Source organism: Pogonomyrmex barbatus, unplaced genomic scaffold, assembly GCF_055798465.1.
Source record: "Pogonomyrmex barbatus isolate J1 unplaced genomic scaffold, ASM5579846v1 scaffold2, whole genome shotgun sequence".
NCBI lineage: Eukaryota > Metazoa > Arthropoda > Insecta > Hymenoptera > Formicidae > Pogonomyrmex > Pogonomyrmex barbatus.
Genome location: NW_028297116.1, coordinates 15,582,286 through 15,602,151, shown reverse-complemented (window position 1 = coordinate 15,602,151; position 19,866 = coordinate 15,582,286). Strand labels below are relative to the sequence as shown.

The window sequence follows — 19,866 nt, the reverse complement described above, 5'->3', positions numbered from 1 at the left end:
CAATAACCCATTGCATTGGTGTAATAGTGCATGGAAAAAGTTATTTCTAGTATTACAATTATTAAAATATAAAAAAAAAAGAATTTCTGTAATTTTTCAAATAAAACTGTGAAATATATAAAAAAGAAGAAAAACATTTGCAATTTTTTCCTAGATTGTGCATTTCATAAAAATAATAATTTTTATTTTAATTTAAAAATTAACAATTACGTCATGTATTAAAGATTAATATTATATACCTCTGTAAGAAAGAATTTTTTAATGCATGTGTGTATGTAAAAAGTATCGAATCGTCTTCTTTCCGCAATACTCGATTCATTAACTGTTTTGGTATGTAACTATTAAGAGAGCAGGTATTACAGTTACGGGGCGTTGCGACCGAGAAATTTGAGGTACGTGTGTAATTTCACTCAATTGGCATGGAAAGACTCGAAATTCGTAGGTATTGGCATTGTCATCGATCCGGATCGAAAGGATTGTTTCGTGCGCAACTACGATCCGACCGCAAATATCGATGACGAATTCCAAACGTAATGTAATATCGCCAGAAGGAGTAAGAATTAATGGGAGCTTTCCCAGCGTATCTCGCGCGAAAACGCAAATGCCGCAAATCAAGTTATGTACACGGTGAAATCTAACATGGGAATCGCTATAATAAAGGGAAGTGAAGTGAAGAAAAGTGAAGAGAAATATAGAAGAATTTGTCATATGATCTGAATATTTTTATAATTTTTATGAAGAAGAAAATCGTGTATATAAATTTTGTATATCGTTAGGTAGATTTCTTTCTGGTACGACGAACTGGGAACAGAATCGTGCCCGATTTACGGAATAAATCCGGAAAATCGTGGGAAAGCCATCCTATTATTCCGCTGAAAGTTAGAGAAAAGTGCAAGGGACGTGAACGCATTCGCGGGTGCAGTATCTCGCTGCATTAGCATCATAATTTCTTATGCCGTTGTGAGGTCGAGTTGGTTTGCATTGGTGACTTTATCACGTGCTCGAAACGCGTTTATCTCACCCTTCGACGAGATCGGCTTTTACGTTTCCTCAAAAACGTAAAAGCGGAGAGATGCTATTTTCAAGCGAAATTTTATGACCTGTCATGCGACGTTGAAATTGTATATAAATCGGTTAAATCGCGAACAATTAAAATAAACAAATCAAATTTTTTTGGAATATTGTGCACGCGCCAGATGAGCACGTGTGTGTATGTGTGTGTGTGTGTGTGTGTGTGTGTGTGTGTGTGTGTGTGTGTGTGTGTGTGTACAAAAATATTTTGTTGCTCTCGCACAACGCGATAATCAATGAAATTTTCCGGAGTACAGGATAGAAATTGTATTAATGGCTTAAATTGCACGCGATAGACGATAGATACAATATACGCCTGTTTCGCGCGCGTTTTATATAGGATAAAATATCCAAAAAAATATCTGTCTTTCGATGTATAAAGCGCAAACGCAATTTTACGAAGTGTTATGCCGCAAATGGAACATTGCGCGAGTCCTTTTCAAATTGATTAAATCGAGTGCTATTAAAATAAATAAAACGAGCTTTTTAAAAGAGGATTATTTTACGTGTCGCGGAATAAATGGGCCGACTTTTTTTTTTCCTCTCTGCGGCTGCCTTTGGAAATAATTATTCTTCATCGTTTTTTTATAAAGCACAAAGCGGACACGCACGTTTTCAGGATATTCCATGACATCTGTTAGATTGCGGGCAATTAAAATTAATCAAGGCTAGCCATTTCATGCGACTCAAACAGTACATATTTTACCGCGTAAATTCCCAAGTGCAATCGCGTTTATACGATAATGAGATTCGGCGTATTATAGAAGCAACTGCGCGGCTGAAAGCCTCGCGACACGGAAGTCCGGTTGTTAATTAATTAAAGCCGGCAAAATTTTCCGAACGCTATTTTCCCGTGCGCGCAACAATTTATCGCCTCCGAAAAGCTTCACGACGTTGGAATTTGCTCATTAACTAATTAAATCATAAAATGTAATAACAAAGCGCGGAAATAAGATATAAACGGCTGTATATACAAAAGAAAGTACAAGACTTGCATTTTTCTTTCGCGCAGTAAATAGATTAATGTAATTAAAAGATAGAAAGCTTACGTAAATTCAAATGCCTTAGATTCCTCACACTGCCTTTCGTCTACGCATTTTTTATTATCGCGGTCGATCTTTCTTTTAAGAAAAATTTAATTAGAATATTTTATGTACTTTTACACGATATCCAAATATTTTTCATAATTACATTTGTAGTAGTCCGTTAGTAAAATTTTACAATTAAATTTTTACCAAAGGAAAAGATGCATATTTAATACGTATCTTCCGTAATTATTTGTGATAATTTCAAAGAAACACAAAGCTGAAATGTATCCATTTTCCGCGACGGGTTTTACGGGTAATAACGCGTTTTTCTATTATCTGCCCCGTTTTATCGGCGATCCCCGTCCGCGATATGCTTCTGAATAACCGTGAGACATAATGAAATACAAACGGCGATCAGCATCGATTCCCGGGGGAATCTGAACGGGGAAAGCGAACCCATATTTCAAGCACGCGCGCGCAATTTCCACAGCATAGAGGAAGACTTGACAGATTCGACGGAGTCGTGTTAGCAACTTTGATCGTTGAGATGTGTTCGCGAATCTGTGCTCCTTACATGTGCGATATCCCGCTTGTCGAAGCACGATCTCGGACTGTCTCTGGACTGTCTCAAAGACGATCGCGCCCCGAAGTTTGTTCCACTACTCGGAATAGACGTGATTCATCGATGTACTCCTGGAGACATACGGCGAATTCGCACGGCCCCAAACGTCATCTATCAATATATATATATATATATATATATATATATATATATATATATATATATATTGTGTACGATACAATTCTCAGACTCAAAAAATTTAAATAAAATAATTTAGGATGGAAATTATATATTTTTTGAGGTGACTAGATCAAAAAGAAACTATAACTATTACTATATATACGATACATACAATTGTATATATATATATACAATTCGCCTCGAATTCTTGATACAAAATTAACGAACAACCAATTTTGATAGTAATAGTTATAGTTTCTTTTTGATCTAGTCACCTCAAAAAATATATAATTTTCATCCTAAATTATTTTATTTAAATTTTTTGTGTCTGAGAATTGTATCGTACACAATGATTTCTTAAATATACAATATTTCGATTTTTAAGATAATGTAATTTTAATATAATTATAGCTTTTAAAATATAAAAATATAAAAAAAAAAAATTAAGATTTAGTAATCTAATCTTACTTGGATCATGATGCTTGTTGAATTTTTTATTTAATTAGAAAACCACGAGCTTATTTTATATTTAATCGATGTTGGTATTGCGTTATCGAATTCAACTAACATATCGCGCGGCTGTTCGCAGGAAATGAAAAATCTAGGTCGCAATCTTGTTTCAACGTACGTCCCTATCGTACACGGTTAATTGCAATGCGCGAAGTTGCGCGGCAATAAATTTTCCGTTGGGACGCCGAAGGGCACAACGTAACGAATTTAAAGTACACCCCGATACCGGATACTGTAGCACAACAGTTTCTGCTTTCCTAAATACGTTACTATGTCTACCGACGAGCCAAAGGAAAATTAGTTATGGAACTGGTTAAATTGGTTTCTGTGATCGATGTAGTAATATTTCTCTTTGAACCAGGGTCGCCTTTCAAACGTAAGACAGAAAAACGACAGAAAAACTTGGACATCGGTAGATAGATCTGCATAGACGAAAATATTAAAATAAAATATTAAAATCTATTGCTTTATTTCACGGTCACGATATTAATGCTGATTTGTGTAATATATTGATGCATCAAGAAAAATTCCTACCAATAAATCTTATCAATATTAACTAATTGATTATCATCATTAATTACAGTACATCTTCTTATTATTTCCAATTGTCTCCCATATTTTCCTGAATTGAGGCGGTTTTTAATTATTTTGATCGCCACTTTCGTGCTCTTCCTCAATTATTCCTAACTCTTGTAGCACCTTTTCACCTCAATTATATATGTATACATAATTATACCTGGGAATTGATACGTGCAATTTCACGTCTCAATATATCCATATGCGCGTCCTTGCACTCGGGGCAGCATTTTTTCTCGCAGTGCACGCACAGTTGACAGTAACTCTTCTCCGAGCAAACGCCGCAACGTTCCATGGTCTGACCGCTGGTCGGGTCCGGCAATTCCCCCGTGATCTCGATATGCAATTCCAGAAATCGTTGCAGCGTCACGTTGGTCGGGAAGGCTTGCACGCCCTATAAACAGGATGTACGTTCGGTTCGACGTATGTTAACGCCTGTAATACATGTACACGCACCCGAGTGCGCTGCCTGTTAATGGACCGAAATCAGTGCAGCGCGCGAATAATACCGTGAATTAATTATACAACGCGCGTTCGACGCGTTCCTTTATTAACATTAACCCGAATGAAGATACTAATCTGTGAATATCAGAGTGGATTAACTTGCTGCTGGGATCGTGGGACGCGTTATCGTACGATGTCGTACGTGATGAGAAAACCGTTTAACATGTAAATGTGTCCGTTTTTTTTTTCTTTCTTCTTTTAGTTGAAATTTTTCAGTTTCTTATCATAATACAGTTTGACAATTTGCAACCGTAATTAAGAGCATTTTGGAATTTTACTACCGCTTACGTGATCACGTATAATTATTCTGGAAAAAAAAAAAAAAAAAAAAAAACAGTTCGGCTCGAGAAGACGACGATTACCACGAAACGCGAGAATACATTGGGTTTAATGGGAGTCCTCTCGCGTTTGGACTCACCGTTGAATAAAGATGAGCTTACACGTAGCGCCACATCGGATTACATTGACACGCACAGAATAATGTTTAATTTGTATAAAACAGATAAAACAGATTGATTTTTCTCTTGTTTACATTATTGTTTAACCTAACTGTAAATACATTAAAGACATAAAGACCCAATGTGAAATGACATGTTGAAAAATTGCAATAAATAGTCGCAACGATTTTGCGCCAATATATTCGACGAATACATTTATGTTTTACAAAATCACGGAAATTATTTTCTTAAAGGTAAACAATATATAATAAATATATATAAAAATTTATTTTCATGTATAATCAGATGTAATTAGATAAGCTAAAGCTCACCTCTCAGATATTCTCTTAATAATATTTCTAATAATTCTAGGCATTAATGCTATTAATTCCACCGTTAATTATGTACGTTACTAGAAGATTAAGATGTAATTTACTTGATATGGTATACGATGTTCGGCACGGCACTCCGGACATTTGACCTGTCGACGAACATAGTCGACAAGGCCGTCCATGCATGGTTCCATGCAAAAGCTGTGTTGACATGGTAAGAGCTTCGGATTTCTATATCGATCCAGGCATATTGCGCAGGTTAGCAGCTGCTCGAACTGCTCCATGCCTAAAAAGAAGAAAACTCTTTTTCAATCTTATCTGAGCTTTACATACATTGGTGTCATAAAACACATACAAGAAATTACATATGTTATATTAATGTACTATTCCTCGACAGAATCCAATTGATTGATCAACATAAATTGACAAATTTTTTATTTTATGGAATATATAATATAGTAATATACAGTATCTAATAAATATTTTTTAATAAAAAAACATGATGAAAATGTTATAAGTACTTTTTCTCGTATTTACTGCGCTTATAAATAAATTTAAAATTATATATGTATATATATATATATTTTGTTAGATAATTTATATATTTAAAAATATCTTTTTATTCAATATTAATACACCTAATTTTAATATAATTAGTTTTAGATAATTATGACAGAGAAATAGAAATTGAGAATTTTCACAAATACATTATTAAGTATGTTATTTCACCGAAATTTTAAAGTCATACATATTAAAAGAAATGACGTCTAATGTTTAATGCAGGTGCGAAAATATTTCAATGTATTTCGATATCTTGCGTTATTCAATTCTCCTCTCATCCATCATAGTTAATAAATAGATTATATGAGTATATTGACTACAATCTGACAGCATTTCAAAATTCGAATGCTGCCAAAATCTTATCTAGCCATGTGTTAAACGATTCAGGAAACGACAGTTTATTCACGTTGATCATGTTCTTGCATTAGTCATGTAACTTGATTGATATTTATACATTCATACCAATACACATTTTTTTCGCAGTCTATCCCAGAACTTACAAAAGATAAAGTTGCAAATACTGGTATACGTAATACTTTTAATTTATTTTTAATGTTATCGATTAAATTATATTATTAATGACAGGCTTTAGCCAATCTGCATTTATCATACATGTATTCTACTTACAAAATAATGAATTCATTATTTCGCTAATTAGTAATTGCATACACAATTAAATTACGAAATCCATGTTCAAGTTTCGTGATACAACCTTGCTATTCTTTTTCAATGACAAATGTAATATATATTATAGATGCCAAGACAATGTCAAGATCTTTGTGGAGTCATTGCACTTCTATTTTAAGATACGATGCATCATCAGCGTAAATTTGGTAGTAAAGAGATGGGTAAAGTCAGAGGGCAAGCCTGAAAATTTCTCGCGACGCAAATTATGCCGACTCTTCGCCGTAATTAAATCGCGATTGCGAGTGCATTGTTAATCAAGGAAACTTATTTCTTTTATTCACAAAACTCACAAAAGTTTCGACAAAAAGAATCCCTGGTTAAAAGAATAAAAACTATAGTAATTAAATATTTATCAATAATGTAATTTCTTATCTGTAATCCGAGCAACTCAAGATCATAAATTGTATAATTCAGTCTTGACAGATTTGAAAGACTCCGTGACAAATATAATATCTAATTACCGAAATTTATTGATTGTGATAAAAATAGTTTTGTGAGATTCGTAACCACCGTGCTTAATAGCATCAGATTGTGATGTATTATTGGCCACTTACAATGTCCAAATTGAAATGAGTAGAATTACAGATCGGAAACCGTGGCAACCGTAATAAATATTTGAATGTCGCTAATGAGTGAATGATTACCAATGCAATCCACGAATTAATTATCGCGCCTGTGTGAGGCGCGTAGTAGACGAGATAATCTCGATTAACGCGAATGTTTTATTTAGTGCGATAGCATATTCAGCAAAAATACTTTATAACATTATTCCTGATATTATAGATTTAATCATAACATTTAGCTCAAGTAAATTTAAATAAATTAATAATAATTTTAACTTAATTTTCTTTTCTTTTATTTTCTTCTTCTCTTTTCTATTATTTCTGTTAATTATAAGCCTTTCTGACTCTTACTTTTTAAATATAATAAAAAACAAAGATATTAAACCTGCATTTTTTTATATAAATTTTTTACCTTTCATATCACAAGATTTCTTATCTATGTAATAAATTATTTAAGTTATTCCATTAATGTATATCAAAATTATTAATTTGGAAAATTATATCCAATACACGTAATTCGATTTGAAGATTTACAATTATGACGCACACATGAAGAAAATATCTGAAATTCTATAAAAATTTACGAGGTCTATCTAATTTCTTTTTCTATTACGAGAACACTCGATCAATGTCGATTCTAATTCCATGAAATCCAGGCTTATTTCAGATCCGCTCCTCTCCTAAAGCATCCGGTGTTCTGTCGCTTCGACGACGCCAACGCAAACATTTGTTCGTCACCAAGTTAGTTTAGTTAAAAATATTGCATCATGTCAAATATTGTATCAAAATGTTCGGATATTCTCGGAAAAGACATTCGAGCTTTAAAATTTTCAACGTGATTCTACTTCATCAATATTTTCCAAATATAACTCTCATCTTCTATTAAAAACTTTTTATTGTATTTTATTTTATTATATTTTCACGTTATGAAAAATATTTTGTATAGAAAATTATATTACGCAAAAGTTAAATCTTTCACATACTTCGAAACAAAACTAATACTTTTTTTCATACGTATTCCGTGAATTAAAATTGCTCATATATGTTTCACCGCATGTACGCAATAACTTCAATCATATATTTCGCAATTAACTCGGCTTGAACGGTGAGTCAAAAATTTATAAATCTTAATGGCACTCTCGATCGCGAACAATTAAACTCGATCGGATACACGCGCGGTTTCCTCCCAACGAACACAAAGTTCGGGCGGGGGGGGGGGGGGGATAAATTTAAGTGACGCCGAATGCACGCGCGGGACGCACACGCGTGCGTCAATATCGCACGAGGAGCGGCTCAAAGAGATTGAAACGTTTGAAACGTTAGCGAATACGTAGGTAGAAGTCGAGCCAAATTCGTTTTTGGCTTTCGCAAGTCCCTCAGGCGCTGACGTTGCCGACGTCGAAGGTCGCCACGTCGAGGGCCGATCGCGCTTTCGAGCCGACACAATGGCAAAAGCTAGTACATTAGGAAGCATTGTTACTCTCAGACGAACCACTTGTTGGATCTTAAAGCGAACTCTCCCCCTCTCGCCTCCCTCACTCTTTTTCTCCGTATGTACGTCGGGGGGGTGCAACAGGCGGTGAGCAACGATTGTATTAGCAACTTTCATGGGCGTTGCCATGAGGATGAAACGGGATGCTAATTCTGACACTTTGACTGTGAATCTCGAAACTTTACCGAGATTCTCCCCTCCTTCTCCTGGGAGATGTCCGCTTATATTATTAAAGCCTTCGTCTTACCACGCTTTAATTTGTATCATTATATTTCGTGAGACTTCTAGTTACTCTCTCTTTCTTTCTCTTTGATAAAGTCCTCGGTGGCTTAATGATTCTACTATTTTTACCTTAGAAAACGTGATTAATAATCTGTTATTGTCTGTTCTTCTCTGTATTTCGTCTGTTTTCGGGATATTTCATGAGATCATTTGTAACAGTGAAAGATTTCCTTATATTATTATAAGAAATACTTAAAATTAAATCGCGCCATTAATTTTACTATATTCTTATAATTAATTAAGACATGGTCTTCAAGTATATTTAAATTTTAGAATTATTAATATTTCATTTTATTTATATTATTAATATAAAGTTATCAGATAATGCACGAAGAGAACAGTTTTGCTGACAAATGCTGACTAAAAATTTGGCCAGATATAGATTTCAAAATAAAATTTCGCTGGCTCATCAAAATTATTATATAGGACGTTTAAATATAATAATACCACAAACATTTTTTTATCTTCTAGCAACCTAGCAATTTGAATGTCATATATAATAATTTTGAAGACCCAACAAAATTATTATCATTATCTGTATTTAGCCAAATTTTAAATTTACCAGCAAAATTATTCTTTCCTTTGAGTACATATAATAATGCGATATTAATAGTTTGTAATATTGCGCAGATGCGCAGTCTTATTCCTTGTTTAAAGCACAATGAGCGCATCGCGTAATGCAGATTCGGAAATTCCGAGTGTCGTACGTTCGCGAAACGAGGCTGCACGTGGCGCATCATTATTCTCGTGCAGCAAAATAAACAGCGTCGCGAATGATTCAGCTTTTTCCTTTGTCCATACGCCGCAGAATTTGCAGGCGTCATTTCAAAAGAAGAGTATTTCAGGTTGTCTTTTCTAATATATCCGTGGAATATATACGCGCTGTAATTGAACACCGAAAGAGAGAGAGAGAGAGAGAGAGAGAGAGAGAGAGAGAGAGAGAGAGAGAGAGAGAGAGACGGAAAGAGAGGGAGTGAGATTTTGCAGAAATCTAAAATTATCATTTATTACCGCGAAATACTTGCAAAATAGCGCGGTGTTGTATATTGGTATTTTCTCATCTCATTTATTCAATTTTGATCTTATTTTTATAATGCGTTTTAACTAATTTGCGTAATTAATTTGTGAATATCACTAAAATTCAGAAAATTTAATAGCAATATTTGTTAAATTAAATAATCGTAATAATCATTGATGCAGAAATAAAGAGAAAGACAGAGAGAAAGAGAGAGAGAGAGAGAGAGAGAGAGAGAGAGAGAGAGAGAAAATCACAAAAAAGACTATATAAGACATAAATATCTAATATTAATATATATAAATATAAATATAAATATAAATATTAATATAAATATAAATATAAATAAATATAAATATAAATAAATATAAATATATTTATATAATATATTTATTCAATAATATTAAATACTTATTTATGTTAACATTATCTTATTTATGTAATATTGCTTTTAAATTGATTTGAAAAATGGTTTTAAATTTCAATGAGTGAGATATAAAATCTGTTTAGGATGAAATTGAGTTATGGATTGAAGATTTTTGGACTTGTGACAATTCTTCTGCGCGTGAATTTGATAGATTAGTATGTGTAAGTTTACAATCTTGAGTTATTATAGTGGGGACTATCGCGTCCCTAAATTCGGTGAATCTAATGACCGGTCTAGATTCTGAATGATCACGGAGGATCTGCACCTGCGTCTAATCAACGAATCCTAAATTGCTCATAGAGCGACGGGTATGTCGAATAATTTCTCCCGCCGCGTTGCACAGCATGTAATTTGTGTAGCGACTAATGTCTCGTAATCCCAAGCGTGCTCGTTCTGATGCAAACGAAGAGGATAAATCTCCCTAATTTCGTTCGGACGGACAGTGACATTAAGGACACCAAACATATTTCCGTATTTTGAAACCAAAATGAGGAACCTGCATGCACATCCTTTAAAATTCGTTCGACGATGTTATTCGTGCTAGATGCATTTTCGAGAGACACGTTTGTGTTTCCAGACTCGAAGACAATCTTTTCCTAACTAAACTTTACGACGACAAGGCCCGCTTTAGATTGGAGTCGCCAATACACATTTATTTAAATCAATATCTTCACTACGTATCTTTATCCCACATAAATTCGATTCTCACAGTATTACTCTACCTAACGAATGAATTATCAATTTAAATTTAAAATCTCTTGACTGAAGCGAAAGATTTCTTCCGTCTCCAAAGACAATTTCTCGCACAAATAACTATATATAAAACTAATTAAAAATTAAATCAAATTTAAATACCCATTCGTCGCAATTAAGTATAAGCGTTATCCGAGCTGAGCACAGTTTCACGTTTCACGACGCGATATCGAGGCACTACCCTTCTTGACGACGATACGCCGTGAACTGATCACAAATTTTTCGATCTTCGATTTTCGCTCTCGTTTCTTGCTTGCGGCTCGCACGAGGCGTTATCGATCATCTGAGCCACGTGTCACGATTGGTGCCAATAGCAATGACAAGGCGACAAAATACTCGGCATTTGTCGCGAACAAAGGATCACTTCCGACGAGGATGCGATCGCGAGCCACCGTTTAGAACGTTCTGGATCGTCGTCGGTGTCTCTGGAATCGGTCGGTTTACACGAGATCCAGTATACTGACACTTCCCGACGTCACCGGCCAGACTTATGCTCGCTCGGCGCGAGCTATACTTAGCCGAGAGGACCTTCGATTTCCGACGGCTCGTTTTCGACGAACGATCTTCGGTGAAAAGCACACAAAATATACCGAGCGCACGAATTTGCTATCGGAAAATTTCAAACTAATTTGCATTCTAATTTGCATCCCTCTGCTTTCTCTAATTTGCATAATAAGAAAGATCTTTGCATTCTCCTTTCGCATTCGTAAAAAGATTACATTAAAATCGTGAATGTTACCATTAGTTTATTAGGTTGCACCAGTACTAATTATTGTAAGAGATAAATTACTATTTTACCAATCAACTTGTTAAACAATAAATCTGAGAAGAATAATAAAAAAAATGGTTCATTTTCATATTACAGGTTAAAAATTCTATGGGGATTTCCAAACAAGGGTTTAATTAATTATTAGTTTATAAATCACGCGGAATCGTTATTGCAAAATACTGAAATTCAGCATATGATGATCTTCCTTTGCTCGGACGTATATGCAATACTTAAGTAAATACGAAAATGTTTTTCGATTAAAGTAGAGCGTATTGACGCTGATGCCAGTAATAATTAGCGGCACGGCATTGTTCTGGCTGGAAGCACGAAATAATGAATTCGATAGCCGATTTCCAATTATCCGTTTTATAGAAACAGAATGACATAATATGCGTAACGAGGGCCGTTTAATAATCGTTCCTGCTTAATGTCAACATTAATATGCATTCCGTCGGGATGGATCAACGGAAATTCCTATTCAATCTGCCGGCGTGGCGAGCTGCAATAGCTGCTGCCAACAATATTGCGTCAAATGGCGCAAAAGCGTTGCGATACCATTTTCTTGTCAATTGATATAAATATATAACCGCGTGGCAAAATATCTTAAACACTCAATTGTTGCCCCGTGACCGTAAATACGTTTTTCCTGGACAATTTTCACATATTACTTATCCCTCTTTTTCGATTTTTGGGGGGGTCCATATCAACCAATGTCTAATCCAAATAATCGGGTGATGACCTCGTGGAAAAAGAAACATCGATAGGAAATCGAACTTTCAGTGGGGTCGTTTCCCATTTGTACGCACAGCGGATTGGACGGAATTATCGGACCGTGCACACAGAAAACTCCATTGACAGAAAACATCGGATCCGCCCTTTCATTTCCAAATAAGCTTTTCCGAAATACCGAAAAAGTTGAACGTAAAAATTTTACATTCGCGCAAAGTTATTTGTGATAGAAATCTAACACAAAGAGACAAACGTACGGTGTACGATCGACAGGCTTTGAACACATAGTGCAACTCGCTTGTTTTAAGCACTGTAAAAATTTAATATTACAGCTGACGATATTAAATTCAGATTAAGTAAAATTGCGCTAAACGCTCGAGAAGTCGGGCTAAATTACCATCACCCTGTACTATCTAATTGCAAAAGGAGGAAGGCGGATCGTTGATCTAAAATCCCCCCCACGTTCGTGCACGAAATAGCGGTCGACCATCACGACGCTCGGCTATATTTAGACCTCCGTGCGTTATCCAGCACCGCTTATTTTCAACGCGATCTTAGAATAGCGACACGACGAAGCGGTTTATCGACCAGAGCTTTTCTCACGCTGGCAAGACAGTTTTCTACAGCCGGAATTATCCGGCCGGTTTATAAGCTCGCCTGTAACCTCGTTTCCGCGAAAATTTAACGATAACTACAATTTTGTGCGCCAGAAGGTGCCACTCCCTACGTGAGACGTTTACCACCGCATTTTTCCCCCGCGATGCATTTGCATCTTATGTTCACCCTAAAAAGCGTCTCTTCCTGTGTCCTCGGAAAATAGATTTTCTGATAGAAAATCCCGAAATCTCGACTTTTTGGCTCAACGTGCAGACTACTAGCAAATGCAACTGTATATATTCGGCTTTTTTATTCGAATAGGTTGCCTTTTTTTTATCATTAAATAGAACTGTTATTACATTAGATGCGTGGATTTTGATAAATTATCAAAAATTATAAAACTCATCATAGTATCAAAATCATATAAAACTTGCTTTTTAAAAAACTATATATATATAATTTTTTCATCTTTTAGTTCCGAGTGTCCGTGAAAAGTCGAAAAATTACAGAATATTTGAGAGAGAAAAATATTACCTTAGAGACATTTATGTAGTAGGAGAGGAGAAATTTCTTGTGGTTTGCAAGTCCAGCGAAGTGACAGCGATCTAACGTAATAAAGCTGATATGAGTTAGGAGCATGCTGATACGCAAAGTTGAAAATTCGCGTTCATCAAGAGGAATAAAGTCACAACGGTTGGACTTGCCGAGGATGGAGTTTTTTCACGCATTCCGGTTTCATATTCATCATGGATCCGATTCCCCTAAGTTTTTCCGAATCTTCTGCATTTAAACTCGCCGCCCGTGGCGAGTTCTGCCCTGCAGTCCTGCACTCTTTAAATCTTCTTTCTTATTGCCGTGTGACGCAGCGAGGTTTTCTCCAGAGTGCATCCGACCTACATGTTACATCCTCGAGCCGGGGACTTTATGAGATTGCAACGTCGGTTGTTTACATTTATTTTTCGTACAATAAAATCCTGAACGCAGTCCGATAGCGCGGGACAATTTTGCGAGCATTTATTTATTTCGTTACTATCTATTAAACGTTTTGTTTTATCGTGCAATTTATCGCTCCCCTCCCGGCATTTAATCTGAATAGCCAAAATCCGTTGGAGGCTGATGGACGATAAATGTGCTCGAGAGAGTGTGTTGATTTATCGCTGACTTTTTACTTCGTCTTGCCGTTCTTCTTAACTTTCTCATCAAGCCTCGATTTTGCGCTTCCCGTTGCTTGCCAATGACGTAAAGTGTTTTTGTACTACTTTGTCGTTTTATTTCAATGAAAAACTTTCGGTTTTTCTTAACAAAGTAAACTCTCGGGTGTACCGATCCTAATTACCCCGGTGATCCGTATTGTCTCGTTTTTCAGCATGCAATACGCGTATCGTGTTAGTGGCATGGAGTACTTGAAGTACTTCGTGTTTACTGCGGGTTCGTCTCCAATAATTAGATTCCTACGGAACTTTTAGTCCAGTTGCTTCGCTTTTGTTATCGCAGGTAGAAATTTCGTCAGAAGTCAACGTCGGCTTCTTAAGTTCCGAGTTAACGTTTAATTATAATAATAATAATAATCCGGAAAGTGCACTTTGCAATATTGAGATTGTCGTTTCGAGCAAATTAAAAAAAATACGAGAACCGTATTGTAGATCTGAGTTTTGAAAACTTTACTAATGATGCCATTATCCAACTAACAATTCTGAAAGTGCACGTGCAAGTTTTTCAAAAATAATTAGGTATAATAATAACAGTAATATAATAATGACAGTTATAATAACCAAAGAAATTTCACATTAGGGAATACACAGACATTCGTTACTTAGCTCGTAAACTAAGGGAAATTTCGCTTCTTTATGGATCTCTAAAGTAATACTTTTCCCTTAAATTTTCTAAAAAGTTTTTAACTCTTCGTTGATATACGGCAAATTTAGGATTTAAAACTTTGGAGGAAAATAAATAAAAAATAAGACATATGCTTCGCGAGAAACGAGAAAAAAGTAGGAAAGAGCAAAGTATTTCTTATATAAAGAGAAATGTTAAGTGTCCAATATGATTTACAGTCTCTCTTCATTTCTGCATTTTTAAGTATTTTACGACAAGTAAAAGGCGAGAGGAAACGCGTAATAAAAAAGAAGAAAATAATATCTCATCGCCGCTACGATGCGCGGTGGTTTCACAATCAAGTACCATTTCTCGCGGATGCGTGGATAAAGTTATATTATTGCGGCGGCGATCCGGCGGGAAAGAACGGCGTTATCGGGAAGAGGAAACTTTGTGGAAACCGATTAAAAAGTTTGAAAAGCCGTTTTGTGCTGAGTGAGAACGCGCGAGGTGGCGGAGGGGCGGCCAGAATTTTATACGACTTGATTAATATAAATTAATTACCACGACGGAAATGAGACACCGAGGAGAGGCGCCCGGATGACGGTCTTTCGAATTCAAATCATTGGAAATAAGCCGATCGATCGCGTTTAATTAAATACAATGATACCGGAATCGCCGCGGGAGCGTTCCCGCTTGATGCCGGAAATCTTTCAGCTGTGCGAATCGCCCGCGATTTTATTATATCCCACGGCCCGTTTTAATAATTCACAATGACGGCAAACTGAATAATGGAATATTATAACACACGTCTTTTCCCCGATAATAGCGAGTCTCCTCGGCGGCGCACTCCAATCCGATCAACTCGCAACCAATCGCCATATTATACAGTGCCGATACATAATGCATAAGGCTCGTCTCGCGCCTTCCCCGATTTATTATTTACCTTCCCCGCTCGAACAAACTAATCATTTATTTGCAACGTCAAGACGTATCAATATTTAAATGCGTGTCTGCGGGATCGGGAGTGTCTCCCTGCGAACGGAATATAAGGATATACGAGGTGCAGATGACGGTAAATCTCCGTGCGCGGAATATATAACGCGTAAAGTAGTGAAAGAATGTAATAAGAGCCCTTCTGCCTCTACAGAATATAATAATTTTCACTGTATGAAACGTCACAGGCAGACTCCTCGTTTAGATCTCAGACAAAAGACCTTATGTCAGAAAAATCGTCATTTCACTTTGCGACATTTAAATAGCTTTTAACAGAAAAACTACATCTTTTTTAGCATTTAGCGAGATCGCTTGTCGTTAGCTCTATAATTTGATGTGTTAATAACGATTTACCGTTCGATTTGACGTAGCGTTAAACTTGCAATCACGGAGCGTTACTGTTAATTAATAAGATCACTATTGTTATCTATGGCATTTAGCAGGTTGGTAATCGATTTGTTGTGTACGAACGTTACGTTTAATCAACCATTGGATCTCATACTGCATTTGTACAGAGATCCGGATCTGTTTGAAAGAGTATAAGCAGTTTACAACTCTAGCACAAAGGGAATTAACCAAACAGGATTATTACTCCAGGATTATTATTCCGATATATTCACTTCTCCCTTGCGAATTGGTTAATCAAGATTATATTTCGTATAAATGAAATAAAATGTAAATATAATAGTTAATGTTTTGAAGGAGAGCTGTATCTCATATTCCAAAATATATTTCTCGATTATAGCCGTAGTATGTATTTCAATTGTAAATATGTATGTTTTTAGTTGAACAAATAGTATTATTGAAACATTACTCGTTCGTTAAAAGTAAAATATTATTTGCCGATTATCAACTCGCATTACAAAAACGGATAAGTAGAATATGATAGACGAACAGTTGAAATTCGTACATTTGAATCGTACGTACGGCCGCAATACGCATGACCGATAAAAATTCGATAGGAAAGAAATGCATTCGATTATATCGAAAGTATTGTGCAGAATTTGACCCAGACCATTGTGCGAATTTCAAGTTGTCGATGTTCAATAATAGCGGACATTCTTCAAAAACGAATCCCTTAGAACCAAGTTTCTGTCCGCGCGACGTTACCATTATTCTCACTTTTCGCTTATTCTTGTTATTAGGTTGAAAGCTGAGTTATCGCACCGTCCGCATTTTTACGCCCCGCCATTCCTCCCATTGCAAGCTCGCTTTTGGCACGTAAATTAATTTGCGATTTGAGAGATCTGCTATTCTTCCAAGTTTGCGCAAGATATATCGTTCACATTCCTAACGCGCTGTTTTCTATCTGCTCCTCCCGTTCCGAGAGTTCAAAGAAGATATTAAGAACTTGTAAGGTCTTGTAACGTAACACTGTTAAGCTAAAATCCGAGTTGTCAAGAGTTACGTCCAATCTCTTTTTGATCCAGTTAAAAACGCGTCTGCGAGCTACAGGTAATGCTATTTACGGTCCAAACTTATCCAATCATTCTAATTGCGAGCGGAAAGTAAGAATTAAGAATAATGTTATTATGCAATATTATACAGCACAGGAGGTTTTGTTTTTTATAATATCAGGAATTATGATCAATCTGCCATTAACCCAGTTAAGGCCATATCATTTTCGCGATTAACGTCTCATGCTTTAGATTTTATCTCATAGAAGAAACCTTAAAGGGAGTTAAGACGCACATTTAGCCACCGCAGAAACGATTTCTATCGGAGAATATATTAAACACCAGCTTACACTGTATCAGGAACGCTTGAGTTGAACCTTAATGCGAACTGATAGAGTACTATTATAAATTATGATATCGCTATATCATAATTTATAATAGTACTCTATCAGTTCGCATTAAGGTTCAACTCAAGCGCTCCTCAATTTCGAATCGCATTACCGGCCCTCGTCGGCACAATTCAATATTTCATTACTGCGATCTCGTCGGGTGTATCTATCGATGTGTATCTAGAAAGCCAACACGACGAGAAAGAAACTCGCCATTTAATAGATATTAATCTAACCTGTGTCTGTATTTAAAGTACCGGGTGACGTCTGAAAAATCATGGAAGCGCATGCGAGCTCACTGACCCGATTTTTTTAGGCGATTCACAAACGCGAAAGCACAGTAGTAATATTTCGCGAGTCACATTTTTTAATTGGTCAGCGCTTAATTAACGTATAGGCGTTTCCTCCTACTTTTTTTTTTTTTACATTCGTTAATTCGACGTTAAGCCGGCATTCGGGTTTTTTTTTCAATTATTCGCTTTCATTAAGTTGTCGCCCCCCGCAAATACTCTCATTTGTCCGAGGTACAGAGCCCGGTGCTATGCGCGCGGTAGGAAAAAAAAGACCTGATTTCAGCTTTCGTCCGGTAAGACAGGACGGCTTTGTTCTTATTACGTGTCCGACTCGCACGCAGACCGGAAACCGCAGGACCTTTCCCTCGCAAATACGCTTGATTGTTTCCGCGAGACAGCGACGTCTCACGCTTTTCTCTCGCGACCGCGCTTTATTTTCTCGCGAAAATTTACATTGAACGTAATATTAGAATAAATTAAACGTTAGTTTTATAATAAAATAAATTGTTGTTATTCCGTTGCCGTTGATTCAGTGTCAGGGAAATGAAATAATCGGACGGATTGATGATACAAGTACAAATTATCTCTCCATCCTCGTGTCTTCCCGCGTGATACTAACGAAATATAGTTAGAGAACAAAATGGCTACATTAAGTGTGCTGTATTATTGCGCCATTTCTTCTGTCCGCCGCACGTGTGAAACATAAGGAAACGCGAACGTATTTAATTAATTCAGAGAATATAATTCAGTTAAAATTCTTCAGATTTTTAACTTCAGCTCAGCAAATATAAAACAATGTTTAATTTATTAGCGGACATTAGCTCGTAAGGCGAAATCATGTGAAATATAAAAATAGAATTGTAAAGCGTATAAAGTTAAATCACATTGTCACTTTTTCAAGAACACGTAAAAATCCGGACAAAAAGCTTATTCGCTCGTTACATTTATCATTGCTACTGTCACTTCACATAGATGTATATATTGCAGCGGAATATTGAAATATTAAAGCTGTACAGAATTACAGTCTTTTTTTAATATTTGCACTACCTATAAAATAAATCTTTCGATACGTATTCCACAAATTTCTCACGATAATTGTGTTAGTTTTATGTACCGCTGAAGCATAGAAATTTTATATTCTATGGAATTTATTTTCGCGATATAATTTATTCACGTTTCGCTCGTTCGTATCGCAAAGAGAAATAAATTATGGACTTATCGCCGCTTTTTAAGCTCTCGAGCGTCCATTGCGAGTCGAATAGCGTCCTTAATTAATGCTTTTCAGCGTGTTTCCGTTTTGATTATTCACATTTGTCATTGTGCGATTGTATAAATAGGGCGTCAACCGTTTCGCCATTAAGAATTTCCTCACTATTGAAAGCTTCCCGAAGAGATATGCCGCAATTTCCGATTTATATTTGATTCCGAACCGCATTATTCCGGAGTTTTTCAATTAATCCGCCGGCGCTGTATAGCCGCCATTTTATTCAAATGAGAAATCGTAAGTTGAGAATTGCAATCAACAATGGTGAATCGACGGGGCTGAAACTATGTCGATTCAACAAAGAAATAATCGAGATACTTTGCATTGTTAATCTTAATTAACTCTTTGTTGTAAATCAGGAATACAGCGTCGCAAAAAGCACTCGCGCTATTCCAAGTCAAATATTATTTCGTCATCTCTCGGAAAATATTCTGTCGCCGACTACAAAATGCAAATGTGGATAATATATTAATTGTCGATGCACCCCCTCGGCGGATATCTCGCTGTAACGAGCTCTCGCGATATTTCCCCTCTCGACGTACTTTCACGGTTTCGAAGAAAAAGAGAACCGACTCATTTAATAAACAATTAAAAATTTATTGTAAACTTACGAGTGCAAATATCGCCAAGAAGGTTC

General features: G+C 36.0%; 1 protein-coding gene across 4 annotated transcripts in view; it reads right to left on the bottom strand.

Annotated features, from left to right (window-relative positions):
* tn (tripartite motif containing protein thin) overlaps positions 1–19,866 on the bottom strand; it is a 62,634-nt gene that overhangs the window by 29,275 nt on the left and 13,493 nt on the right. For 2 of the 4 annotated variants that reach the window (XM_089076980.1, XM_089076981.1), the window contains exons 3-4: positions 5,305–5,486; positions 4,088–4,321 (exon numbers count right to left, since the gene is read on the bottom strand). In XM_089076980.1, the coding sequence (XP_088933106.1) occupies positions 4,088–4,321; positions 5,305–5,484 (414 nt within the window). In that variant the 5' untranslated portion in view covers positions 5,485–5,486. Of the gene's footprint in view, positions 1–4,087; positions 4,322–5,304; positions 5,487–11,082; positions 11,439–19,866 lie in introns of those variants that run through there. The other 2 variants (XM_011638180.3, XM_089076979.1) reach the window with 2 other exon arrangements.